The 27,917-nt window shown below is 44.2% G+C and overlaps 2 protein-coding genes across 2 annotated transcripts; one reads left to right on the forward strand and one right to left on the reverse strand.

Annotated features, from left to right (window-relative positions):
* Window positions 1-136: 136 nt before the first annotated feature.
* On the reverse strand, window positions 137-2,765 carry LOC109479155 (tripartite motif-containing protein 2-like). The gene has a single exon (XM_019781040.1). The coding sequence runs from the start codon at window positions 2,313-2,315 to the stop codon at window positions 477-479; it is 1,839 nt and encodes a 612-aa protein (XP_019636599.1). The 5' UTR covers window positions 2,316-2,765; the 3' UTR covers window positions 137-476.
* Window positions 2,766-3,631: 866 nt separating this feature from the next.
* On the forward strand, window positions 3,632-27,854 carry LOC109479140 (E3 ubiquitin-protein ligase HECTD1-like). The gene is given in 42 exon segments (XM_019781009.1): window positions 3,632-4,239; window positions 8,660-8,894; window positions 9,141-9,368; window positions 9,618-9,743; window positions 9,956-10,117; window positions 10,272-10,330; window positions 10,662-10,873; window positions 11,193-11,368; window positions 11,835-12,130; window positions 12,343-12,484; window positions 12,675-12,860; window positions 13,018-13,309; window positions 13,415-13,678; window positions 13,893-14,107; window positions 14,410-14,556; window positions 14,736-14,815; window positions 14,980-15,091; window positions 15,297-15,431; window positions 15,659-15,798; window positions 15,918-16,061; window positions 16,273-16,452; window positions 16,725-16,888; window positions 17,026-17,202; window positions 17,436-18,329; window positions 18,745-18,843; window positions 20,100-20,293; window positions 20,840-20,999; window positions 21,242-21,321; window positions 21,568-21,704; window positions 21,847-21,892; window positions 22,147-22,329; window positions 22,459-22,746; window positions 22,867-22,994; window positions 23,265-23,463; window positions 23,585-23,722; window positions 23,958-24,372; window positions 24,572-24,773; window positions 24,919-24,997; window positions 25,231-25,324; window positions 25,498-25,648; window positions 25,851-25,944; window positions 25,946-27,854. Coding segments are annotated over 42 exon segments (7,782 nt in total). The 5' UTR covers window positions 3,632-4,099; the 3' UTR covers window positions 26,135-27,854.
* The last annotated feature ends 63 nt before the right edge of the window (window positions 27,855-27,917 follow it).

Genomic DNA, 27,917 nt, shown 5'->3' on the forward strand with positions numbered 1-27,917 from the left:
GTGAAGAAAAAGTGCTGGGGCAAAGACTTCTCTAGGAACCTGCCTATAGTCAGAAACACTGTTTCAGAAATGATAATGATCGATAATGTGAAGTCTGCAGACAAAAACTCTACATATCAATGATCGTTGGTAGCCAGAGCAGGTCATGTCACTCTTTGTGTCCATCAATAGTTTCTACACACAGGGCAGGTAGCTGTCTTCCTCTACATGTATATGTGCTTTTTTGCTACGTTAAGATTGAAGGAATGAACCCGGCAGTCCGACTGACCGTGTGCATAACATCATTCCTGGAGACGCTACTCTACAATGCACAATATCCCTCTGTTATATTAGATGGTTTGTCGCAGTGTGATCTGAATCAGTCAAGCAGGAGTTTTCGAAACAATGATCCAGGAGTTTTGGAAACGATCCTTTTGCTTCGTTTTATGACATAGCCTCTACCACCGGCGCCTTGGCGACAAGTTGAATACGGAGTGTTAATACCGGTCGAAAACAGATATAGCGTTGTGTCCAAGGTCGCTGATGACCAGTTGCCCATGCTGACCCACAGCCACTGCGACGGGAGCGTTCATGTTGGCGATGATGTGACGGAGAAATGTCCCTTTGGCGTCAAACAACTCCACACGGCGGTTCCCCGTGTCTGCCACGACCACGTTGCCGGAGGTGTCGGTACACACGCCGCTGGGCTGGTTCATCTGACCGTCACCGCTGCCGTAACTCCCGAACTTGAACAGAAACTTCCCCTTCCCGTCATACACGAAGATGCTGTGGGATTCATCATCACAGATGTAGACACTCCCGTCGGTGTTCACAGCGAACCCTCTGGCATGTTTTAAGCCGTGTTTCCCGCCACCGACGTGTCGAACAGCAGAACCACTGGGCTTACAGATGTTGACGGCGTCCCGACTGGCGTCGTACGGCAGGACAATGTAGTTCTTTTTCCTGTTCACGGCTATGCCAAGGCCCGAAGATGGATATTTCAGCTTCAGGTCTATCTTGCTGATGAAGCTGCAGTCTTTAGCGTACTGCACGGCAAGTTGGTCGCGTGTCTTGTCGATGACTCCCACCACCCACAGGTTCCCTGTCTCCCCCTCCTCGACATCGTCTGGGCCCATCACCTCCATACCGGCTGCACCCGGCACAGAGGTGGTGAAATGCCGGAGATGGGCGCCCTGTAAGTTGTAGACCAGGATCCGGCAATTCCTCTTGTCGGTGATGTACACCTCGTTATTACGAGCGTGAGAAACAGCTACACCTGTTGAAGCTATTCCAGGGATGGTTAGTTTAGGATTTGAGCTTGTTGGGCTACCCGGTCCTGGGCTTGTTGGGCTACCAAGTCCCGGGCTTAAGGGCGGCTGATATCCCCCGGTCTGTGGGGTGAGGGTGAATGACTGCAGACTAAGGTTGCCCAATTTTTGATTGCGGAGGTCGACAGTAGCTGACTGGAAGGTGACAACCTGTGCTTGGATGGGAGCCAGCTGCGACCCTGGGTCGCTTCGGTACCTTGATAGCATTTTGTGCAGTGCCGCCTCTTGCCCCAGGGCCTCGCGACCTCCCTGACTCAGGGACAGCCGTGCAGCGTCGCTTGCTTCTGTGAGCTCAGCAACTTGCGCCAGTAGTGCATTGTGCTTCTGTTTGATGGGACCAAGGTTCTGGCGGTAGTTCTCGTCGATCTCAGACAGCAGGGCCTTTTCGGAGTTGCGCAGCTGCGCTATAGCGTCATCCACAACCCTTGCGACACCCTCGTCAGCCTCCTTCTTCTGCTGGTTGAGCCTCTTCTCTCCGTGCTCCAGGTGCTGGAGTTTTCCAACGATCGTCTCGCGGAATCGGTGGCTGTCGGTGATCAAGGCCGCGAACACATCCTTTCTTTGGAACGCCCCTTCTTCCACGTTCCAAAACGTGTGGCCTGTGTGCCTCTCGTTGACGCAGTGGTTGCAAGCTGGCATCTTGCACTGCTGACAGAAAAGAGCTATGTCTTGCCCTGGGTGGAAGTAACATTTGCCCTTGTTTCGTTGTTCAGCCTTCGGTGGACTGGTGGACAGTTTGTCCGAGAACTGCTCACATAGCTCGGCCACAAGTCGGTTGTCCTGAAAGCCGGAGACGCCCTGAACTGGCAGGGCCACGGACACACGACACATCGGGCATTGAAAGGGCTTGCGCGTTTCGGCCCAATCTCGAAGGCACGTCACACAAAACGTATGCTGGCAGGGCAGAACTTTCGGTGTCTTGAAAGTATCCGTGCAGATGCTACAAGAGAGGAATTCCTCTCGCATCTGTTGCCTAAACTTTGATTCGTACTGCTGTATGTTCGCCATCTTCCAAGTTGCTGGAACAGGTTTTACCAGTGCGGTGGTGACATCACTCAGGTTTCATATCGTCACACCGGAATGTCGCTCCTTTGCTTCCAGACAAAGGCACAGATCTGCTAAGTCAACTTGAGGAATAATGCGGCCCTCGGGGGCTACTCTGATTGAAAATACATTTGTTAGTGAAAATGTTCTTTAGCCTAAGCGGCGTAGTTCAACAATGGTTTATTGACAATTAGTTACAACCCAAACTACCCTATCGATAGAGAAATCTATTTGCTGTCGTCCCATCAGTATGCAATCAACCAGGTGGTTCAAATCAGTCTCCATGCGGATGTGTGGCTCCGTCTTGTCTTCACGTCTTTGGTCGCTCACAGAGAAAAACGCGCGCGTAGGCAGGAAGCAAACAAAAATGTCACAATGTAAAACAGGCCAGAGCCATGCAGGCTTGGAGGCGATTACCAGTACTCCCCTTTCATTCTCTCGTGTACTTAACTTTATGCAGTTATCATTTCTTAAAATCGAGAGGATGACTTATGTCATCCAAGTAAAAAAAGTCATCCAAGTCATCCAAGTTTCTGTCATAGTTAAGTTTTGGCACCTGTACTATTCCCGACTGATTTTTTTTATTTCACCACATGATTTGACATGCAACGTTGCACTGCGCTTCTCTAACCTGTCAAGTTACTAGTATTGCGGACTTGAATTTCGACTCACTACGCGGGGAGTGGAATTACTGCAGTGCACTTTTGAACTTCGAATTCAACTCCGGCACCGCGGAAATTTCCCTACACACGACAATTGATGCATCATTTTTGTTTGATATAAAGGCTGACGTTAGACACCCGTGGCAAGGGTGGCAATGTTTTGTACATCAGTGACTTTGTTCGAGTTGAACAAAAGGGGAGGTGTATATATGGACTATCCTTGCCCTTCCAGCTGCTTTAAATGGGTGTTGATACAAGCACAACAAGGAGGGTCAAGACGGTCATGTCCCAGTTCTCCTTGATCACAAGGTAATACGGTATTTAAAGGCAACCGGCTCTTATCATTATCGAGAGCGGGGTTTTGGTCTAAACATACGTGCAGTGATAAGCAGGGCGATCCCATTAAAGTGATGTTTTTTAGAGTGCTGTCGATTTTTTTTGCGTCGATAAGCTTGTATCTGAATCTGCCTTTGACGCAGGCACCAGTAACAGAAGCCGTATAACCTCTACCCTATACGGCTTCTCTGGGCTCTCGCATCAGGATTTGTTGATACACCACACTACATAACCGCTAGATGGCGCTGTATTTAGGATGACGTAATCGGCTATTTGACCCCGGGTCACTCATTCGCGTAGGTGACATCAGAACGAGGCTGGCTGGTATTGACAGCAGCCGCTATTTGGAGGACAACAAAACCTGTCCTTCGTAAACAAATCCAGCCAGTTGAGAGTCCAGACGGGACTTTAAAAACGCCAAGATCAGCTGAAGACCATTTTCTACAGAGATAGCTTCCAATTGAAACGGCGGAAATGTTTTTATGACGAAGACTTTGGGCTGCTTCTAGCAGGATACTGGGTGTATATAGGCAGCCTGGGCCAAGGGTCATCTGTGATGCAAGCCTGGTAAACGTTCCCGAAGAAGACCGGAAACGACTCACATTTTCACCTGAGTCTCGGTACAGTCGTCTACCATTTCATATGCTGTAAAAATATCGACTATCGCTGTCAGTAGGCCGCGTTTCCCCGATCAGCAGTGCCTACAGTGTATCATAACCATCGGAGCAGACGGTCGGCCATAAACCCAAGATGGCGGACGTGGACCCCGAGACACTGTTGGAGTGGCTGTCGATGGGCCAGGGAGATGAGAGGGACATGCAGCTTATCGCTCTGGAACAGCTCTGTATGCTGCTGCTCATGTCAGACAACGTGGACAGGTGCTTCGAAAGGTAAGGAATCATTTTTGTGCATATCACACATTTTTTTGCCAGATGCCGAGTTGTGTATGTAGTCAACCACACGAGACAGTCTCCAGTGACGAACGGGAATTCCCACTTTCCGTTTGTCCAAGTCATCGTTATGGAAAAAGGAACCGAAAACAATACTACGTGAACGTAGAAGAAGAATAGCTGTATCAAAGATATTTATCTATTTATGATATCCACGATTTGGACCCATAATTTTAAACCGATTGAAAGTAAGGGTTTGTGTCGTCAGTTTTGGAAAGACAACAAAGGGCTACAGTGTCAGCTGTGGGCTCGGAACAACGGAACAATGAGGCCACGTGAGGGAACCCGTCCACCTGCTTCTGGCCGTCTTTATTCCTGACAAAACTTAACTTTTACTTGATAATGTGGATATATATTAGGAAATTTCACTGGCAAATTATTTACATGTCCACAATAATCAAATACCCAGACCAAAATTATGTTTCTGAGTTCAATGTGAATTTGAATTCTTGGGTAAAGGGACACATTAAATTAATGTAAGAAATGTTTGTTTAGCAAAATGCCATAAGGAAGTATAAACATGTCCACCAGACACGGTTAGTCAAACTCTGATTGCCTGACATTGTGACTGTCTTCTGACAGTGTGAGTTGCATCCTGTTTTGGTGCATGAGTCATAAACAGCCAAGTGCAGTGACACCCAGAAGGAAAATACAAACTCCTGACCTCCATACATATGTTATTTGTCGAGAAACAGGAAACCACATATTCATGTTATTGTGTGACAGTTGTTTTTATCATGAGTGTTGTTAAATGAGTTGTAAATTTGACATGAAAGTAGTAAGGTGTGTTGTTTTAAACTGTTGTTTTGTCAGTGATTTGTATGCATTCAATATAAGTATACTTTGAATATTACCAATGGAAAAACAAGGTTTGAGTTTTAAAAGGCAGCAAATAAAAGTGCCATATGTATGCCATTGCTGCATTGTATAACCAAGGATGTTTCTTTGAGTTATTCCAGTTTCTTTTTCCTTCTCTGTAAGGGTACTAGCTAGTAGCTACCCTTGTTCCTCTTTTTCAGTGTTTGGATTACATAAGCTTCATTTACCCATTTGCTTCCTGGCAAGCAATCCTGTCTGTATGATGCAGTAGTTGTTGACAACTTCAGAGAAATGTATTGTGCAATGCCAGTTATATGGCCTGATAAGAAGGATAGCCAGTTGAACTTTCAACTCTGGGCCCTTAATAATACCAACATCCTGTAGAGGAAAGCTCTTTCCAATTTCATTTACTTATATTTATATATGATATGTTAGTTTTTGACTGAATTCTATCAAAAATTCAAATCATTATTCTTCCATGATGTTATCTTTCACTTCTCTAACAAAAGGTGTATTGTCATTAATTCAGTTTAAACAGGGAAATTTGATCATTATGTTTATGACTATTGAATTGTACAGAATTAGGAAAAACAGTTGATTTCGTCTGTTGTGGAATGAATTAAACCAAAGACTTTAAGTTATGGCAAGATGATGAGGGTACACCGAACATACACTGCAGACAGTGTCAGCCTACAGTCTGTTGGTTGTTTGTATGTTGGCTTATTGTTACATCATCATGACCCATGGAAATGCCAGCCTGTGTCAGCTGGCCTCCTGTCATTATTGCATCACTAATGGCAAGGTTGCCTACAGTCAGATGCCTAGTATGATAATGCATTGGAAAAGTCTCATTTGTAGAACTTTGTAGCTAAACTAGCTGTATCAATCTCCCGGTGTGATGGCCATATTTTTAGGTTATCGTAGCCTTGGTCAACAGGCAGGTCATGGCAGGGAGAGGTGGACCATAGAAGGTCCTCAGGCAATAAACAGACCAGAAAAATTGATCAGAAGAACTAAGAACTGGTCATGTATATGTAAGCCTGTGATCTTTAAGAATTGTACCAGAAAGGCAAAACTGTGCTTTTCAAGTTGCATGATTAGCCAAGTCATTTACCAGACACATCCCCCATATACCATGTACAGCAGTATTCTGGGTCGTGTTAGTCATTAGTCATTGCCAGCCTCTGTTTGCTCAGCTCTTAGTCTTTTATTAAGAGAACAGTAAACTGTAATGTTCATGCCCTCCAGCTGTAGAGTTGTTAATTCTCGGTGATGGCCACCTGTGCTATGTAATGACAGTCCTGGTGATGGGTACATCAATGGTAAGAGGGAGTTTGGCACAAGGGCGAGTAATGAACAGAAAATTACCTGCCAAACAAATTGGTTGCCACCACAACAAAAGGTGAATAGTCAATATTACAGCTTCTTATTTCAAAAATTGTACCCTGATGTCTGAAATAATTATAACTGTTGGCTAGGTTGTTGTATCATTTGTTCTGGCAAGTCAGACTTTCCCCCATTTGTGTTGAATGCTGTTAATATAGTTATCATTTTAAGAACATGCAAAAACATCTTTGCTTGTCTTTCCAAATAGAAGGTTATACTTGCCTTGTAGTAAATATTATTTTAGTAAGAGCATGTACAGATTGGATGACTTGTGTTTTATTATTGGGTGGTGTAATGTTGTGAAACATGAACTGTCCCAGTCATCCCAAACATTTGTGTCCTTTGGTCAGCGTCATTTCTCATGAAGGTCTTTCTATAGTTATTTACAGTTAACAGTTAACACTTTGGTCAAAGACTGAGTCTGAGCCAGTGGAAAAACTTGGGTAGATAGTGTCTTTTTTAGTTAAAATTATCTTTAAAACACAGCCTACCTCACGTAAAGGAAAAAGGACTTCATAGTATAATAAAGTATCAACTCTAAATGTACTCGACATAATGCTTACATTGATTTAGCTCTGATTCATTTTTCAATTTTAGACTACATTGTATTTGCCAGGCAGGAGCTAGTAACTTGGAACATGAAGCACATGCCTGTATATGGACACAAGGCAGACCTGTGGGAATTGGCACAACCACACACCATATACAGTAAGACATGAAACCCATGGACCAAGTGACACAGAAATGGATGAGAGGCCCAAGTGTGAACATGGGTGAATGTTGTTGACAAAGGATATATTTTTGCTAGCAGAACGGAGTATTTATAAACTATAGTTTATAATGATGATGTTTGGAATTGGATAGAGCCAGTTATTGCTAACCCATTTTAGGTGAGGTTTAGTATTAATCCAGAATTTCCAGCTTTCCTTTGATTGAATGTTTTAATGAGCATGTTATTGTTAGTCCAAATAAAGTGTTCAAAGTCTTCTGCTTGTAAGGGAGTTACACAATTGTTCAACTTGGATTACCCAGACAATCTATCAGAACAAAGTGGGTTATTTTTAATTGCGTTATATTTGTAGATCAACCATGGCTTTGTTGGTTTGTGGATCATGATCATATTCCTGTCTTCACTTGTCCTCAAATATAAAATTCTACAAACTCTAAATCAGTATTATCTAATACTTGAGGCCATTTGGTATTTTGAAAGTAGTGCTCTAGTTTAGGTTAGGCTTGAAATGAGGCAATTGATTTACTGGTGTTACATGTAGGACCTGGTTATGGCACGGTTACATTCATCATAGGTCATCATACTATTTTCATGTCATACTCATAGAATTGTTAACCAGGCTGTGACAGAAGCCCTCAGGAGTGTTGAATGTTCATAAACAATAAACCGCACAGTGAGTGAGTGAGTTCTATTGCTTTTTGTGTATTTGCCACGGGCAGTGCAATATTTGGCCAAAATATTGTAATAAAAAAACATCAGCATGGGCAGGAACATGCAGTTTATTGTAACACCTTACAGTATAGTATTGCAGGATTCTTATTTTTTGGGACTAGAAGCCACCCTGACTATGATTTTGCAATTATTTTAGTCAATGACGAAGGAAAAGAGACAGAATATAATTATATAAATAATATCAGAATCAATTGAATAATGTGTTGAACTTTTTTTAGTTCACGTTATATAAGTTAAGTTCAAGTCATAACATGCTTATATAACTGGGCTAGAATGTGCCATAAGATCACTCAGGCCGCCAGGGTAATAGAAAATATAATTGACCCATGTGTAGTAATACTGAGGATGATATAAGCTGCAGCAATGGTATATGTTGCACTTATGTAATGGCTCACTCAGTCTTATGTAGTGTCAGGTTTTAGCCTGCTTTTATAAGACTTAAGAGGCCATTCATTAGGATGACAGAGTTATTACCTTGTCTGGGTAATTACATTTCAGGTCACTTCCAAATGTTACTTATCTTCCTCTCATGTCCAAAGTGTTTTTATTTCTGTTCAAGAAAAAGCTTGTCATAAATTTTATACTATGCAAATCTAAAGTCATCTTGACAATTTTCTAACCATTCTGTCACCAGTGTTACACTTTGATGAATATTGTTACAGAGCTCTTAATGAGTATCACTTTCCCTTTCAGCTGCCCTCCCCGGTCCTTCATCCCAGCCCTGTGTAAGATCTTCCTGGATGAGTGTGCCCCTGATAACGTTCTGGAGGTGACTGCCCGCGCCCTGACCTACTACCTGGATGTGTCTGCGGAGTGTACCCGGCGCATCGTGGCAGTGGACGGTGCAGTGAAGGCCATCTGTAACAGGCTGGTGGTAGTGGAGCTGTCCTCTAGGACCAGTAAGGACCTGGCAGAACAATGTGTGAAGGTAGGCAGATGGTCAAGGGCTCAGTATAAACAAGACAAATGGTAGAAGTTTTGTCAAACAGTACTTCTAATTATTTACTTAGTGTATTCTACTGTGTTAGTGCATGGTACCAGCCCAGGGTACCAGCCAATTGAAATAATTGTAAGGAGGGTAACTTTCTGATTTTCAGTGGGCAGTGTGTATGGGAATTTTGACTGCAGTGATTATCAGAACTCCGGTTGACTCAGATGTCTTTATCTCACTCAGGTGCTGGAGCTGATGTGTACACGGGAATCCGGAGCTGTGTTTGAAGCAGGAGGTCTGAACTGTGTGCTGACGTTTATCCGTGACAATGGCTCCCTGGTGCACAAAGACACCCTGCACTCCGCCATGGCAGTGGTGTCCCGGCTGTGTGGGAAGATGGAGCCCCAGGACACATCACTTCCCACCTGTGTGGAGTCACTCTCCACGCTGCTCAGACATGAAGACCCACAGGTATGACAACTCAATATATGTTTTACTCATCAAGATTCATGTATACCCAACTTGCCAGTGTCTTACTGTTGTTATTATGGTACAATAGTGTATAGCTGGGATTAAGATACAATAGCTCTATTATCTGATACACTAGCTCTATTATCTGTCATTATCAATTATTCTCTCTTGAGGTGTAGCATTTTCAAAGAACATGTACATGTTACCTGGTGACTGTAATATCTGTACATGTGTGTGTTTTCCTCCCAGGTTGCAGACGGAGCCTTGCGTTGTTTTGCCTCGCTGGCCGACAGGTTCACCCGGCGTGGGATGGACCCAGCCCCACTGGCCGAGCACGGGCTGACCTCCGAGCTCCTCAGCAGACTAGCCAATCAGGTGTGGGGATGATGTCGCTGTGATTGTAGGATATGAAGGAAATTTATAGCAATTTGAAGGCTTGTAACCGGAATGTACTAGATCAAGATCAGTACAAGATCTGTGCAATACAACTTGATGTGACTGAATTGTTATGTAAGTAAGTGAAACAAAATAGAACAGCAGGCCCAGTAACACATGTTATGTAATTCATGGTGGACTATTCCTTATAGGGCCGTGCATCAGGTCAGCTGACAGGTGCCCAGGCAGGTACACCAGGTGGAACCCCAGGTGCAGTTGGTGCCACGCCCGAGTCCACAAAATCTAGTGCCAATGTCTCCACTATTATCAGCTTACTATCCACACTTTGCAGAGGATCAGAGGGCATCACAAAGGTAAAAAATTTACCTTCTATCTACTACAGACAGTTCAAGGTTATCTTGTTTTAGTCAAGGAAAGGCCTTCCACATTATTCTTCTACATCAATTCATAGTTATGTGGTTGTATCCACAGGTCAAAATTAATATGTATGTATGAATTTTCACCCAGGATTTGCTGAGATCTGAGCTGCCAGAAGCCATAGAGAAAGCTCTTTCAGGAGATGAAAGGTAAGTGGATATAGCTCTCCAATGCAGTTCATATCTGTGCTTGCAGTATTTCATTGGTTGATATAATGTGGAATAATAACTCTCTGAAAACGTGTGGTATATATTGTTTGCTGCTGTGATGATGTTGAGGTCATTAGAAAGGGTAATGTAGTAAAAGAACATGGATATAACTAAATGTAGTAAAATAATTGCTGCATCTAAAACAACCCATTCAGGTTACATTCTCAACATGTATGTTTGTACAGTAATATGTATAAGTCTACAGGTACATAATGATCTGTATTCTTGACTGTCTTCTATTCTCAATACTGTGACTGCCCACCTTCCCCAGATGTGTGCTGGACACCATGCGGCTGGTAGACCTTCTGTTGGTGCTTGTGTTTGAGGGGAGGAAAGCCCTCCCTAAGACAGGCATCAGCAGTGTGAGCAGGCTGCCTGGCCTGCGCAGGATGGACAGCGCTGGGGAACGCTCTCACCGCCAGCTCATCGACTGTATCCGCAGCAAGGACACAGACGCTCTCATTGACGCCGTGGATACCGGTAGTAAGTTTGGTTATCTTCAGTTGCTGTGAAAAACACTCACTAAACATGAGAAAAATGTTAAAACAGCACTAGCTGTATAACTTAGTCTGCATGCAAATATACTGTTTTTTGTTGTTGTTTCCCTTAATGATTCATGTATTTTAGAACTTTCCCATATCTTCTGGAATCTTGCTTTGTTCTTACAATATGTAGACTCTAGTATAGTTGTTCCTATTGCTCACTTACTATGGTATATTTGGCATGCATTTTCCACACATCTATTCTATCTGTACTCTTTCTGTTACTGTTGAGAACACTAATAATACTTTTGCCCTTGCAGCATTTGAGGTGAACTTCATGGACGATGTTGGCCAGACCCTGCTGAACTGGGCCTCTGCCTTCGGCACTCAGGAGATGGTGGAGTTCCTGTGTGAGAGGGGGGCAGATGTCAACAGGGGGCAGAGGTCATCCTCCCTACACTACGCCGCCTGTTTTGGAAGACCACAGGTTGCCAAGGTAACTTTACCAGCTGTTACATGTAGATTTTATTCTTACAATGATCCCTGTTAACCGACTATTTTATGCCTACCCGTGAACCTTTTGTTGTAACTCACGACTTTTTCATTACTCGCTTAGCATTCTACAAAATAGTTAATTTCCTCATATGTATATATCGCTTACAAACTTTTTAAATATCTATAGGCTTTTATTAAATTTTAATGCGTCTTATTAAGCACACTTAGACATCTTTAATGTAATTATTTATTGTATATACACTGTATGTAAACAGACCTGTCAATTCAGCCTTTAGGCTGCTATAAGGCTGTAGTATGAAATAAACTTCAATAAACTTCAATTTCAATACAAGTTAATGTTCTGTGGTATAAACATCTGATTGCAGGTATCCTATATTGTAAATCATGGAAGATAACTGTATCTGATGATATGGACCAGATTCAAGGGATATCTTTCTTTCTTGTAGACCTTGCTGAGATATGGTGCTAACCCTGACCTGAGAGACGAGGATGGTAAGACACCGCTGGATAAGGCACGTGAGAGGAACGATGAAGGCCATCGGCAGGTGGTACAGATCCTGCAGTCCCCCGGGGAGTGGATGTGCCCAGTGTCCTCAGAACCCAGCAGCCCCAGGGAGGAGCCAGTAGAACCACAGGACGGGGTGGAGCCCAAGGGAGACCCTGAGATGGCACCCATCTACCTGAAGAGACTCCTCCCTGTGTTTGCAGCAGCCTATCAACAAACCATGATGCCATCTGTCAGGTATGCAGGCTGATTTGAAAATGTTGTCTAATCTTTGACATGCATAATCTAGTTATATCAATTTGTTTGTAAAAAATATGCTGGGCGTTGTTGACCAGACAAGGCCATCTACTATTCATGTACATTTCCAAATGTGGTTGACTCTTTTTGGTAGGACAGAAACTTTGTGCAAGGGTGTTGGTTAATAGCACACCTTTTGTGTTGGCTTACAGGAAAGCCTCCCTGGCCCTGCTGCGTAAGATGGTACACTACATCTGCCCCTCCCTGCTGGAGGAGATGAGCACCAGTGAACAGACAGGCCCTACCTTCGCCTCCCTGCTGGTCGATGTGTTGGCAATGGTACTTGAACAGGAGGTACATTTCGATGTACTCCGTCTTTCTACTGTCTGATATGAATGAAAAGAAACTTTACTTGTTGTAGCCTCAGTGCTCTTATCAGAGCATACCAATAAAAGGTTTATCCTATCGAAATTACATCTTTTTGATTTATTACATCAAGTACAGGTCTTGTTAAAGTCCAGTACCTTACCCTTTCTTTGCTCAGGATGATGATGATGGCCACCTGACAGCACTACAGATTGTGAATGACCTGATGAAGAAGGGAGCTGAGCTGTACCTGGATCACTTTGCCAGGCTGGGTGTGGTCAGCAAGGTGTGCTCCCTCGCTGGGCCTCCTGATGAGGACTCTGAAGAGGAAATAGAGGAAGAGGAAGGTGCAAAGGGAGGCAAGGTAAATATCATTCTTTTTCCTTTCCTCATTCTTTCTGAGCAGCTGCTTTTATGAAACTACTTAACAAGGAATGCAAACATTTCTGCTTCTTTCTAAAGCTGAGCTGACTGGTTGAGGCAGCACTTCTGTATGTTGATGTATTTTTGTCCCCCTGTAGCCTGCTGTGTCAGCCACCTCTTTACCCCAAGTGCCTGAGGAAAATATTGTTTCCTTCCTTCAGCCTGAGAGGTTAGAAGGCCAACAGGATGTGACAGAGATTGTGCAGGGGAAGCCGTACCACTGGCGAGACTGGTGCCTGGTGCGCGGCCGCGACTGTCTGTACGTGTGGAGCGATGCAGCGGCCCTGGAACTGTCCAATGGTAGCAACGGCTGGTTCCGTTTTATCCTGGATGGCAAACTTGCCACCATGTATTCCAGTGGTAGCCCTGAAGGTGGCTCAGATAGTTCAGGTAAATATGATTCATTGTTGAAAATGAAATTGTTAGTTTTGTCTGTCATCTCTATTGCATTTATCTTCCTTGAATCAGGGTTGACTGGTTGTTTTGGTTTTCCAGAGAGTCGTGGAGAATTTCTGGAGAAGCTGCAGAGGGCTCGCAGTGGGGTGAAACCCGGCACACCCAGTCTTCCCATTCTGTCCAAAGCTGGGCCAACCAAAATTGTGGTGGGAAATTGGTCACTGCAGTGTCGCAAGGAAGGGGAGATCTCCGTCCACAACTCTGATGGACAGCAGGCTACTGTGTTGAAGGAAGACCTTCCAGGCTTTGTGTTTGAATCTAACAGGGGAACAAAACACTCCTTCACAGCAGAAACATCTCTCGGTAAGTCCTCTATGACATGATAGGTAATAGGAATGATACCAGAATCATTCGCATACTCTGTGCAAATACTCTGTATTTTCTGTATTATTGGGTAGTTGTGTAGTATCTAGCATCTTGCCAAACACAAAAATGTTCCTACTGAACTTCGTCAGTGGAAGTACCCAGTGGATTTGGTTGGGCGTTATGTTGCAAAAGTCATGTTTCATCTATACAGGTCCCGAGTTCTCTGCAGGTTGGGGTGGAAAGAAGAGCCATAGGTTCAAGTCCAAGGCTGAGCAGACCAAACAGAAGATCAAGTGTCTGGCCCGGGAGCTGTATGAGCAGCACTTCAAGGCAGCACAGGCGACCCCGAGGGGCGTGGTGTCCAAGCTACGCAGCATCGTGGCACAGCTAGAGACAGCATGTGAAGCTCATGGCAAAGGGAACAAGGTACAGGCAGAACACAATACTGATACTTGCTTGGTAGTGTAGCATCATACTGTATGTCAGTTGTTAAACCAACAGTTTTACCAATCATAACTGAGAGATGATTTTAATAAAGGGATAGCAGCTGTTCCAGACTAAAATATCATTTTATGACATATCATATTCACACTGCCAGTAACGAAATAATACGTATTAAAAGATTTATATATGAGGTTGAGTAAATGTAGCAAGTAGCTGAGTTACTGTTAACAGTTTTATATGAAGTACCTGTTTTCTGTGTGAGATGACTGTTTGTGTGTGTGTAGGTGCAGGAAGGAGAGCTTGGCTGGGAAGACCAGATGAAAACTGCCCTTGAGTGCCTGACCCTGCTGCTGAAGGACGAGGCCACCATCTCAGCATTTGAACTCCACAGCAGTGGGCTGGTGCAGGCACTGCTCAACTGCCTCAACAATGTGAGCTCTTACTAATGATCACCTGCTAGAGCAGGGTACCTTTGTACAGCAACACATAAAACTAAAACAGTCTAAAGATCAATGGGGATTGTTTGAAACATGCGAATTTGAAGTTGTTGACAGTTTGATATAAGTCAGGAAGGAGACAACATAATCACCCTCTTCATTTTTCCTTGCAGAATGTTGATGTTGACAGCAACAGAGTTGCTTCCAGAATCAAGGTGTTCAAAGCTGCATTCAGGGACAACGTAGAGGACAGGTGAGTTGGCTTATTTAGGTCAGTAAATAGCAAGCAGCAAAGCAAGCAGCATTTTACACAAGTCTTGAAGTTAAAAAAAGATTGGCAAAGAAAGAAGAAAATACCTGCAGATTGTGGAAAGGTGTTAGTTCCACTCCCTAACTCTCTGTGTACCTTGTTGACAGCGGTGTGACCCCATCTGTGGCCCTGGTGAGGAAACTGGTGTCTGTTCTGGAGTCCATCGAGAGGCTGCCCTTATTTGTACATGATGGACCTGGGTCAGGAACAGGTCTTCAGGTAGGACACTGTTCTTTTGCCCGAGACAGAAATAGCTTCATTGATTTCTACTGTTGAGGAATCATATTGTGTATTTCCTTTCATGTAGTTCATATTCTGGAAGGCAGTTACGCTGAAATTACCACTGACTTAGAGTCCTGGTAAAAGATGTATTTCTGGATGTTACAAATTTGATACCATAAGAGAATGACATTGTGTTCCACAGATCTTGACAAGACGTCTCCGGTTCCGCCTGGAGCGGGCCAATGGGGAGACTTCGCTCATCGACAGGACAGGGCGCACCTTGAAGATGGAGCCCCTGGCCACCATAGGAGCACTGGAAAGATATCTGCTTAAAATGGTATGTATGAGAGACCAGGGAAACTGGATGAGAGAAAATAAAAAGAATACAGATTGGAGGAAAAAAAAAGTAAAGAAATGCAACTTATTGAAATTGTTCCTGAAAGAGGGTGAAACTATGATGTAGATGCTTCGTCTGAAGGCACAAGCTTTCCCAAACAGACCCATAATTTTTTGTTGAAAAGTTTCCTAATTTGCCATGTTGACAACTGTATGTTGGATTTTCAGGTTGCCAAACAATGGTATGACTACGACCGCAGCACTTTCTCTTACATCAGACGGCTGAAGGAGGGGCAGACGTTCACATTCAAACATGTGAAAGATTTTGATGAGAATGGCATCATATACTGGATTGGAACCAATGGAAAGTAAGTAATGACTTCTTCTGTGAAGTAATGGGGGGATGGGGATGTTGATTGCTACTTTTGCTTAGCTTGTTCATGAAACATTTTATTATAGTAACACCTTCTTAACTGTATCTTCACAGGACAGCGTTTGAGTGGGTGAACCCAGCCCAGTATGGCCTGGTGGTGGTGACATCATCAGAAGGGAAGAACCTGCCCTATGGTCGACTGGAGGACATTCTGAGCCGGGACTCCTCTGCCCTCAACTGTCATACCAATGATGACAAGTACGTTCCAGTGGTGGTGCTTGAGTCAAACTGTCTTGAAAGCAATACAATGAACTTTCTGTGTCTGCAGTTTAAATGTTTTTATCTAAGCATGCTGACCTTAAATCTAAACTGAAAATGATGAATTTCATGGCCATCTTTGACATGGCCAAATACAGTCTTGGAATTAGAATGTTTGACTGTCAGCTGATGTGTTACTGTGTTGTGACAGGAAAGCCTGGTTTGCCATCGACCTGGGTGTGTGGGTGATCCCCACAGGCTACACCCTCCGCCACGCCCGTGGGTACGGCAGGTCAGCGCTGAGGAACTGGCAGTTCCAGGTGTCTAAGGACGGCCAGAACTGGGTCACCTTGTTCAACCACACGGACGACAGCTCGCTAAATGAACCAGGGTGAGTATGAGCTGGGATTTTGATCCTTTATCCTTTGTTATTTTGCTAAGAGTTAAGTATTGTCAGCTTCACAATGGTGTAATTTATTTTTAAAATGTTAAAGAGTGCAGTTTAATGAGAAGCATTTTATTTTGAAATCTTCATATTCAGCACAGAAATCCATGTTCTTAGTTTTGTTAAGTCCATCAACGAGAACCAACGCCAAAACAAATCCAGTGTCATGCATTGTAGAGTAAGACTCTCTGTGACCCATCATCTGTTTCTTTGTGCAGGTCCACAGCTTCTTGGCCCATAGAATCCCCCAAAGATGAGAAGCAGGGATGGCGGCATATTCGTCTCCAGCAGACAGGCAAGAATGCAAGCGGCCAGACCCACTACCTTTCCCTGTCAGGCTTTGAGCTGTACGGGGTCGTGACTGGGGCTTGTGATGACATAGGTATGGCTGTGTGTTCTCAGATTCTTATCATAGTGAATCATTTGTTTCCTAGTATGGTAATGTTAGGGATGTTGTGACTTTAAGTCTGTATTTAAAGCAGGCAGTAGTTACAGTATGCTACATGTGATGTTCTGCAGGTAAGGCAGCTCGGGAGCAGGAGGCGTACCTGCGGAAGCAGCGGCGTATCCTGCGCTCCCAGGTGCTGCGGCAGATGGTGGTTGGGGCACGCGTGGTGCGAGGACTTGACTGGAAGTGGCGGGACCAGGATGGTGGACCTGGGGGAGAGGGCACTGTGACAGGAGAACTGCACAATGGTATGTGTAACCATTACATGTGGCACACTTCAAAATTTTTAACTTGGTTTGCAGGATGTGCACAAACAGGTGTTCCCCTTCCCATTTGATTGTGTTATAAAACACTTTTAGAAGAATTTCTATTCATATCCCTAGCCTTTATAAAGAATGTCAGCTGATTTGGCTTTCATCCCCATGGTCCTCTTGTTGCCAGTAAATGTACCCTTGTTTCAAATGTACCCTTATTTCCCCAGGCTGGGTGGACGTGACTTGGGATGCTGGAGGCTCCAACTCGTACCGTATGGGTGCTGAGGGCAAGTATGACCTGCAGCTGGCCCCGTCCCACAACCCTGACCTGCTCGCAGTCATGACGGCCAAGAAGGCTGATTCCAAGTCTGTCTCCACTGAGGGTGCCGTGGGGAGGACTCGTCGGGACCAAAGAGAAAAGGACCTGGAAAGTAAGAAGGTGGAGGGTGCAACAGGAGGAGTAGAGGTTGAGCGGAGTAGGAGGGACTCTGACCACGATGAGGTGAGGAGCGCCAGAGAGGAGCTGAAGTCTCGCAGAGAGTCTCGAGCACGAGCGTCCTCAGAGGAATCTGCTGGGGCCACATCCACAACCTCCGAGACTGTTGTGGTGAACCTGGAGACGGAGGCTACCTCAGAGACAGGTGTGGTGGTACACAGTAGTGACAGGCCACCGGCTCCACCCTCTGTTGAGTCGTCCAATGAGGACATTTCCGCCCTCCCCGACCCAGTGGAGCGCCCGGCATGTGACCCACGACCAGGTAGCGTGAGTCCTCGTCCAACGAGTGCAATGAGTTCAGAGACTCTGTCGTCTGTTGGAGAGGAATCTGGAGCCATGTCGTCAGAGTCCACCACCAGGACATTAAGTACCTTCAAACCAGAGCCTGCAAAACTGCGAGGGGAACCGCAGCCTTCCAGTGCACCCGGAAGCATGAGCTCGAGTGTGCCAAACTTGTCGTCTGCACGGGAAACGGCAGCTAGCCTGATGGAGTCCTTTGTGTCCATCGCGAGAAGGGCTGGCGCTGGTGCTACCAACAACATGCTGTTGAGCCGCAGCACCAGCAGCAGCCATGCCAGCGGACTGGTCAGACTGGGCCTGTCTGGATCTAATGCTGTTCAGTCAGGTTAGTGTGATGTAACAGCACAGATCTTGTGTAGTGTGTGGGGGATGGGTTTGTTTGGAACAGTCATGGAACCATTTCATCACAGGTGCATGTGTTACCAGATAGTAATAATTTATCATTGTAGAAGGTCCTTTTTTTCAGTTCTGCACGATGCATGTTTGGTAACTTTTTCATGTGGCAACTTTTTGGTAGGTTCAAAACAATAGTAGTCTGTACCTTAACCCCCGAAGTACCCTCATGAGTTTCTAGACTAACCATTGGGTTCTTAAGTTGTTCCCCACTGCATGCTACAAGATGCATGGTGTGAAAAATGGCAGCAAGAAACTTATCGAAATTAAAACATCACTTGAGGGGTCTTGAGTTTGACGTAAGTCTCTGCTGTGTGAGTCCAACAAATGTACCCCGTCTCCTCCAGTGGCATCAAACAATGTGCTGAGTTCGGCCCAAAGTGTCCCCAACCTGACTACGTCCAGCACTTCGAACGCTACTGCCACTAACACAACCACCATGGCAGGTACATGGATGATTCTGCCCATCTTTATATGTTGTGCTCAGCAGGGTTTGTACAGTTCTGAAAGATAAGATTGTTCTTGATGATAGAGGTGAATTCTCTGTGCTGTAAGGTGTGACTCACCAGAGAACTTCAAAGTCATAGTTACTGACAGATGCTTCATTACTGCTGATAGATGTTTGCTTTGACAGGATGCTGACAGACGGTAGTCACTTTTTCTAATGGCTTTGGCTAGGATTCTGTAAAGCTGTGTGAAATTTTGAAGCCACAATTTTAAATACTTAGAAGAACAATTTTGCCATGGACATCTGATCACAGAAATTAGTTGGAAGGTGTATTGTACGTTTGAGCAATGCAAAGATGTGCTCGTACAAACCCTGCTGTGGCCTTGTGGTGGTGATCTAAGTGCCGTGTAAATTTCTCTGCTCTCTACCCCGTGTAAATGTCATTTCCCTCAATGTGCACCCTGTCCTTCACCATATGTGTTGTTCCAAAGTGTCCAGTTTAACTGAGTTTTGCTATCCTTACATCAAGTCGTGCAATCCAGTCTTTTGCAGCTACCTCATGCACTTTCCCCAATCCTCCCTTTTTCACAAGTAACATTAATCAGCTGCACTGACACAAATTTGTGGTGATGTATCTTATGTATACTTCTTCTGTTATTAAGTATCTTTACGTATCCTTAAGTATCCTAAAGTAGACAGTAACTGTTCATATTTAGTACCTAAAATTGATAGAGACTACTATTCTGCTTGTCTGGGCTTTTGTAAAGATTTGAAATGTCCTCCCAAGCTAGGATTCCTGTTAGCCATGCTGGAGGAAAGAGATTCTCAATCCATAAGTATTAAATCTGGATGATAGACAGGTGTGGTTTGTTGGGAATACAACTGTCCAAGGATTTAATTCCAGGAATAAGTTATCTGTGCATCTACTAATCTTGCTTCATTGACGTAAGAGAAATATTATTAGACTTTGAACTCCTTGAATCCTCTATCTCTAAGATTTGAGTCATAGTGGGACAGTAGATGTTCACAAAAATCACACTCTCCATCCTGTCATATGATAGGAGGGATATCAGCTTACGTGTAGGTCTCACAAGTGCTGAAAATTCTGTACTTAATGCCTGACTAGCATACCAGATTATAAACAACATGGGGAGCATCTAGATAAGCCATTGTGTATATTCACCTACCTAGCCAAAGTTATCAAAAGATCAGCCCCCTTGTCAGCATTCACAGGCAAGACTGTTGTCTCCACAGCTAACCTCAGCACCACCATGACCATGAGCCTGACGTCCACGTCCAGCGAGAGTGATAATGACTTCCTGGACACCTGCCGGGCCAGCACACTGCTGGCCGAGCTGGAGGACGATGACGATCTCCCTGAGCCTGATGAGGACGATGATGAGAATGAGGATGAGAATGAGGAAGAAGAGGAGTATGAGGAGGTTGTGGTCAGTGCTTAGTTATTCAGCTGATGTCTGTCCCTGATGTCATGATGTCATTTTCTGGTTTCCACCATGAAGTCTTTGTTCTGGCCAAATGATACAAGTAGCATTATTGAGAATTTCTCATTCTGTGTACATATTAATTTTTATGTATGTATCATATATTCATAACTGTCTTGAAGACCAGTCTCCTGGCTGTAGTGGTATTTTTGAATGAATACTAACATGTTTTATAATTAACTGCTAGAAATGATTACAGTATGTGCACAAAGAGAATATGTCATGAATTGCATGGAAGCATTTTGGAATTGATTGTGATGGAACCGACATGGCTTGAAACTGTAGTCTTGTGACATGTTTTAGTGTAAGTTCACCTTCATATGGGCTGCAGCTTTGACAGTTATGTATCAGCCCAGCTAACCTTTGGTTGCAGCATGCATGCGTGCCTAACAGCAAGTGATACCGTAGCTCTGCGTGGTGTGTTTCATGTAGTTGAAGTCAGCCTACCAACATTGTGGCAGTCTTTTGATGGGAATTGTACGTCGCCTGCAGCAGGAGGAAGAGGAGTATGAGCTGCGCGGGGGCCGGCGTCGCACCTGGGACGATGAGTTTGTCCTGAAGAGACAGTTCTCTTCTCTTGTACCGGCTTTTGACCCCCGTCCTGGCCGGACCAATGTCCAGCAGACACAAGACTTGGAGATCCCTGCCCCAGGTAGTGGTAAAAACACCAGAGTGGTCAGCAGTACCCGTGAGACAAGTGTTATTTGGATTCTGAACAGACAATAGTTTCAAACCTGTAGTATAAGGGGGCGGGCTGTCTTTGTCTTAACGTAAAAAAAGTCATCTGATAAACACGATGATCAACACAATTTGACCACTCCACTTTTTTTTTTGGTTTGCTTGGATGTTGAAAGTTTGTCAATTTATAACCTGTGATTGTAATGAATCTCTCAGGTGACCCTGAGGTAGCTACACCTGAGCAGGAGGAGACTGTCCCCACACCACAGCTGGTTCTCACTCTCAAAGCACCAGGGGTGAGTAACACACTCTTACGTTATTTACAAGTCTGCTGTGACGGAATGATTTGGATCAAGGGGAAATATAGGAAGCTCAGCTGCCACACATGCTGGAGTGAGATATAGATTTTTTTTTTTCTGATGCATTTGATAATGATGCCATGTGTAATGCGATAGTTGCTTGTACTGTAGACCATATTTGTATTTTAAGAATGTAAAAAGATACAGACCTGGCATAATTGACTGTGTTTCTGGAAAATACAGTTCGTGGACTCAGTTGAGCAGACCCTGGAAGGAGATGCCTCCACCATCTTCAGCCACATCCAGCACATGGTGGCCACCGCAGTGTCTGCTGGTGGCAGGGCTGATAGACTACGCAGGATATGGGAACCTACATATATGTATGCGTAACACTATGCCTGTTCACATTGCCATTCTTAATGCAATCTCAATGCAATTTCACAATTTTTCGAACATGAGTAAGATTTCTTGCTGAGTAGATAAGTTTTATTTCATGCTTTTTTTGTGATATCCTTCTTCTAGAATCGTGTACAGGGAGAGAAAGGAAGAAGAAGAAGTAGAGAAAAGGGTGAGTCAGAATTTTGGTTGCTAACAAATATTTGCGAAAATCATTTTCTCTTTGTAAAGCCTCATGTAAAGCCTCAAGGATGATAAATGTCTAATACAACAAGCAAAATATGAAGGCTGGGTGATGTTGCTATAATAGATGATAGTTTGTTATTCATTACTTTATCCTTTATTGTTGGGATTCCCACTGTTTTAAACACAAGGAAGGGACAAGATTGTCTGCCCTAGCTGACATGTGTTCCTGTTTTGCCTCAGGGTCGGTGGACTGTTGAGTTTGTGGAGAGAGCGCTGGGCACAGACGATCTGCCGAAGTCGGAGCTGATTTCCTACCTTCAGCAGAACGCAGACACCGCGTTTCTCAGGAGATGGAAGCTGACAGGGGCTCCCAAGAGCATCCGGAAGAACAGAAACTGTGCACAGTTGGTGGCAGCATACAAGGTGTGTTTTACAAGACTGCTTTGTTGCAAATTGTATTGAGATACTCTAAACAGTGTAGCTTGTTCATGTGGATTTCATTTTCATGCCATGTTGATAATGCTAAATGGGTCTGGTCTTTCATGGCTGTAGGAGTTTCTTGGCAGCGGTGGTGAATCCAAGCCTCCAACACCACAGCACAAGCCAGTTGTCCACACCAGCAACATTCTCAGTGAGGGTGACTTCTCTCCCCCGCATGCCCGGGAGGATCCGTCCTCCTGTACAGTGGACGATGTCCTTCAGCTACTCAGGATACTGTACGCAGTTGCATCAGATGTTGCAGACATGGACACAGAGGGAGGAGACAGCCACCACTTCAACGTGTCGGCAGAGGAGTTCCAGAGCAAAAAGCTCACAAACAAAGTCATTCAACAAACTCAGGTTTGTGTTGCCAACACTTGACTTATGGATATCCTTTTACATATATGATCCCTGATGCAGATATTTCACAGTGTTATATGAGAGATGTCTAACTAGTTTCTAACTACCTCCTTCCACCAGGACCCACTGAGCCTGGCTGCTGCAGCACTACCTGAGTGGTGTGAGAAGCTGACCAACAAGTGCCCCATGATCTTCCCCTTCGAGACCAGACAACTCTACTTCAACTGCACTGCCTTTGGCTGCTCAAGGTATGAATTTATTTGTAAGAGTTTTTCTGCCACTGGGTATCACACTTGCCTTTCTTGTGCTTTGAGAGATGACATAAACTAAAATAAATTGTGTTTCTGTCACAGATTTTGTTTGGTTGATCACGGAAAACTTCATAAGATTTACATGCATTACCTCACTAGGTGAGAAATCTGACTATGCATCAGTATCATAGAAATAAACTTTAATGACTATTTGAGAATGCTGTAAAATAGCTTGTACTGAGAATGATTTTGTCTCTCACCTTCCAGAGCAATAGTTTGGCTACAGAACAAGAGGGATGCAGCCCTGGAAAGGTCCCGTGGACCCTCACCACGGCGCGATGATCACCACGAGTTCCGGGTCGGGCGTCTGAAGCACGAGAGAGTCAAGGTCCCAAGAGGCGAGAGCCTGATGGAATGGGCGGTGAATGTCATGAGAATACATGCTGATAGGAAATCAGTTCTGGAGGTAATGGCTGTTCTACAACCTGGCTGGAAGTTTTTCTTCAAGTCATCTGTTGCATTGACTGCAGATTAGTTTGACCAATAATGAGAAAGTAGTGCTTATTCATGACCCATTTGTGTTTCAGGTGGAGTTTGTTGGTGAGGAAGGCACAGGACTGGGTCCCACGTTGGAGTTCTATGCTCTGGTAGCTGCTGAGCTGCAGAGGAAGTCCCTTGGGCTGTGGCTGTGTGATGATGACTTCCCTGATGATCAGGCTAGAGAGGTGAAGAGAATAAATTTTCCTCTCAGCCTGATATAATTAAAATTTACTGGATGGCTGCCAGTTAGAAGAGTGTTCTTGTGACTTTGTGTAGCCCTGTCTCTCTGACTTCATGGGTTGTCCCATTGTATTCCCATGACCTGATCATATTTTTTTGAGAATGTGTCAGCTTATACCTGGTGCAAAGAAGTCACATCTGTCAGCTTTCCTTTTCTCAAAGCCATTATATTGTTTGCAGGTGGATATAGGACACGGCACCAAACCACCAGGATACTATGTCCAGCGTGCCTGTGGGCTGTTCCCTGCACCACTGCAGCAGGATGCAGAGGCAACAGAACGCGTGGCCTGCATGTTCCACTTCCTGGGCATCTTCCTGGCCAAGAGCTTGCAGGACGGACGACTTGTAGACCTGCCTTTGTCACGCCCCTTCCTGAAGTTAATGTGTGTTGGGGACGCTGAGAATAGCATGACAGAGACTTGTGCAGAGTATCACCGCAGCATGTCAGAAATCGACCTACACTCCAATGAGACCCAGTCAGAGGCATCCACAGAAGATGGGACAGAAATTATCACAGGCTACATCACAGATGACGACTCCAAGTATGATCTGGTACAGGACCCACCCAAACCCAAGTCACCTGCCTGGTTTACAGGTTAGTAGTGCTGTTTTCATAGGCTGTCTCAAGCTATTAAGTAAACTGTATTTTACTTCTACTCATTATCTTACACACCCTTTTCTTTCAACATGTGACAAGAGAGAATGGGTTTTGTAGCACCAGGAAGTCTGCTTGGAAGAAGTACTTATTTCTTGCTACATTCGTTCAACACTTCCTTGTTGATTGTTGTCTACAGGATTGCTGAATTGGGAGGACTTTGAGCTGGTGAACCCGCACCGTGCACGCTTCCTGAACCAGCTGAAGGAGCTGGCTGCAAAGAAGCGCGCCATCTTGAATGACAACTCCCTGTCAGAGGATGACAGGTCCAATCAGCTGCAGAACTTGTGCCTGGTCAACCCAATTGGATCAGGACCACCTTGCAAGTTAGAGGACCTAGGGTAAGTACTAGTGTAATCACTCTCCAGCCAGAAGAGGCTGTATTCCAGAATGGGCCTTGGTTATATGCCTTTAGGATGAAGAAATTGCTGTTTTCTCTGGTTGCTCGACAGATGTAGATGAAAAGTTTTTTGTTTTACTTTACAGGTTGGACTTCACCTACTCACCCTCCTCTAAGGTGTACGGATTCTCCCACCTGGACCTGAAACCCAATGGCTCTGATGAGGTAGGCACTTGTTTTATTGAAGAAAGTATTCCTCATTTTTTATGACAAACAAAAGCAGTTCTAGCAGAGCCAACAAACAAAAGAATAATGTAATTCATATCTCATGTGTAAAAGTACAGACCTCTGCTGTTAGCCATCAATCAGTGGGATTTAGATTTATTTACAGCATCTTATTCATGCTAAGAAGGTTTGAGCCTTGTTTGATAACACAGTTTATGTTTGTCTTGTCACAGCATCTTTCTCTGGACAACTTGGAAGAGTATGTGGAGGTGATGTTTGACTTCTGTATGAACACTGGTGTAAGGAAACAGCTGGAGGCATTCAGAGGTATGTTTTACCAGCAACCATTAGACTGCTTAGAAGAGTAATCTAATCACTGATGTTGTGTCAGTGTAGTATGATGTGGTGTGTGTGTGAAAGAGGCACCTAATGCTCAGCTGCATGCTGCATGAGCTAGATAGAAGTTATAGAGTCCTGACATATGATTTATTTCCCCTCAGCTGGCTTCTCAGAGGTGTTCCCCATGGAGAAGCTTCAGGGCTTCAGTCCGACAGAAGTGCAGCTGATGATCAGTGGGGACCAGGCACCCTCCTGGATCAGGGATGACATCCTGAACTACACAGAACCCAAGCTAGGATATACCAGGGAAAGGTACAAACCCATGCTGTTCTTTTGTTGCATTGTACAAGAACTATCAATACAAACTAAAACAGTATACAGTCTTCTCTTTTGTAGCTACCATGAATGTTTGGATGTTCAGGTGGTACTGTAATGTAAAAAAAGGTTGAAGCATCTTTTTTTTCGTGAGGTCCGTGACAGGAAATACTTGATTCTGTTCTTTCTTTGTCCACAGCCCTGGTTTCCAAAGGTTCGTTAATGTGATGTGCAACCTGAATGCTGATGAGCGGAAGGCCTTCCTCCAGTTTGCCACAGGTTGCTCCTCCCTTCCCCCCCGGTGGTTTGGCCAACCTGTACCCTCGCCTCACCATTGTCCGCAAAGTGGACGCCTCCGATGGCAGCTTCCCATCCGTCAACACCTGCGTACACTACCTGAAACTCCCCGAGTACTCCTCTGAAGAGATTTTACGAGAGAGACTCCTAGCTGCAACAAGGGAAAAGGGATTCCACCTAAATTAATGATGACTCTGTTTTCTAGTCACCATGATTGCTCCTATTGTTGCCTCGGACAAAAACATACAAGAAGCCTGTAGAGACTGTGGATGCAGTGTGTAAACAAGTGTGCATGTGCTGGGAGATGCATGAGTTTGTTCAGTGTACCTGTATGTCTGTGCCATAGTGTTTGCTGCTGTGAGCTAATTATAACTGTGGTGTGGATGGGATGTTCCAAGACAGATGTAATGAGGGGGTGTATATGCAAAAAAATGGCACTGCCTTTCCCATGCAATGTGTGGACTGGTATTGGAGCCTTTATTGCCTGCTTAATTTGTAGATAGAAATCAAATAACCTATGATAATTGATGACTATAACAACATAGGGGCCTTTAGAGATCAGTATATCGTAATTGTAAAGTTGCAGATTTACTATAGCTTTGGTCACTTGAACATGTTCTGTATTTATGACTTTGTACTCATGCCCAGTATGCTAGCTTTTGTGGTCAGGACAGTACTTGTATCAAGACTTCTTTTTCACAAATACTTAACTAGCTACAGTTTGTTTCATTTTTGTTCATTTGGATATGTTCACTCCTTTGTTATGTTGAACACAAGCAATTGCTAGCCAGTAAGAGGGAAGTATTTGCAAATGTAAGGTAGCAAAAATGCAAATGGTATTTCATGTTGTACTGATACTGGATATGAAGATGAAAAGTTTCAGAAACCTACAAGTAGAAACAACAGTCAAGAAACAACTTTTCTTAAGATGTCAAATGTAAAGCTGTTTTGTATTTTACAGAAATTTCAGTACATTCAGTCCCTTTGTCTAGTAATGGGAGGCACAGTCGGTTGAGGGCAATTCCACCTTCAAAGTTTCAGAGGGGTTGAAAAATGACCAGGTTGTTGTAGACAAAACAATCAAAACATAACAGGATGTGCATTTACTTATTGGAAGTTGATTGATTAATTGGGGATTGTTGAAAAGAGAGTGGTTGTGCAAAAATGTAAATATGGTAGATTTAAGGGTCTGAATCATCCCCCCTGAATTTTGAAATGGAGTAAAAGGAGGTCCATGTTTTCAAAACCGATGTTGACAGTGTCTCTGCCCACTTTTCTTCTGTTTGTTCCTGTGTTGGTTGTGGCTTGGATAGGTCTTCAAGGTTTTGACAACCATGGCTGTGCCTTTCATCTCCAAGTTAGGCCAAGAATGTCAAACAAAATTCTACAGGCATGGGACTTCACAGTTTCTTGGAAGCCAAGGGAATTGGAAGACTTCCCAAACCAGTAACCCAAGTACTTGATTGGTAGTCCCTATGTTCTGATAATATACTTGATGACACTGAGTTACTTTCAACACCAGTGTATGGAAAAACTGTAAACTTAGTTGGCAAGCTGTTGAGTGTCAACATTTCTGTATTGTAGTAGATCTACTCAATGTTCTGATGGATGATACCCATAATTTCAACATGATAAAAAAAGCATGCACCCCCCTCCATGTAAAGACTGTTAGTCCCATGCCTGTCGTGATAGTTTCCTCCATGTATTGCAATATTCCCAATCTTGAGTTGAGACAGGAATGGTCAGTCAGCAATTATTTACAGTGGCGTTTGTCCCTGCTGGTTGGCAATGACTTCGGTGTGCCTTCGCTTCCCTCAGCCTTCCGCCTGTTCAACTGCATGATCATGGCAGCCACTGCTACTGTAACTGGAAAGATTTTGTTATATAAATGTTTCAAAGACCCAAACAGGTGTACGTGTCATTACTCTGTTACTCCTTAATATGCTGTGACTCGTGTTGTAAAGGAGAA

Source organism: Branchiostoma belcheri, unplaced genomic scaffold, assembly GCF_001625305.1.
Source record: "Branchiostoma belcheri isolate BF01 breed outbred unplaced genomic scaffold, Haploidv18h27 scaffold47, whole genome shotgun sequence".
NCBI classification, from domain to species: domain Eukaryota; kingdom Metazoa; phylum Chordata; class Leptocardii; order Amphioxiformes; family Branchiostomatidae; genus Branchiostoma; species Branchiostoma belcheri.

Bases quoted from the DNA above. Each gene is read 5' to 3' on its own strand.
- LOC109479155 (XM_019781040.1), bottom strand. From the start codon at position 2,315: ATGGCGAACATACAGCAGTACGAATCAAAGTTTAGGCAACAGATGCGA.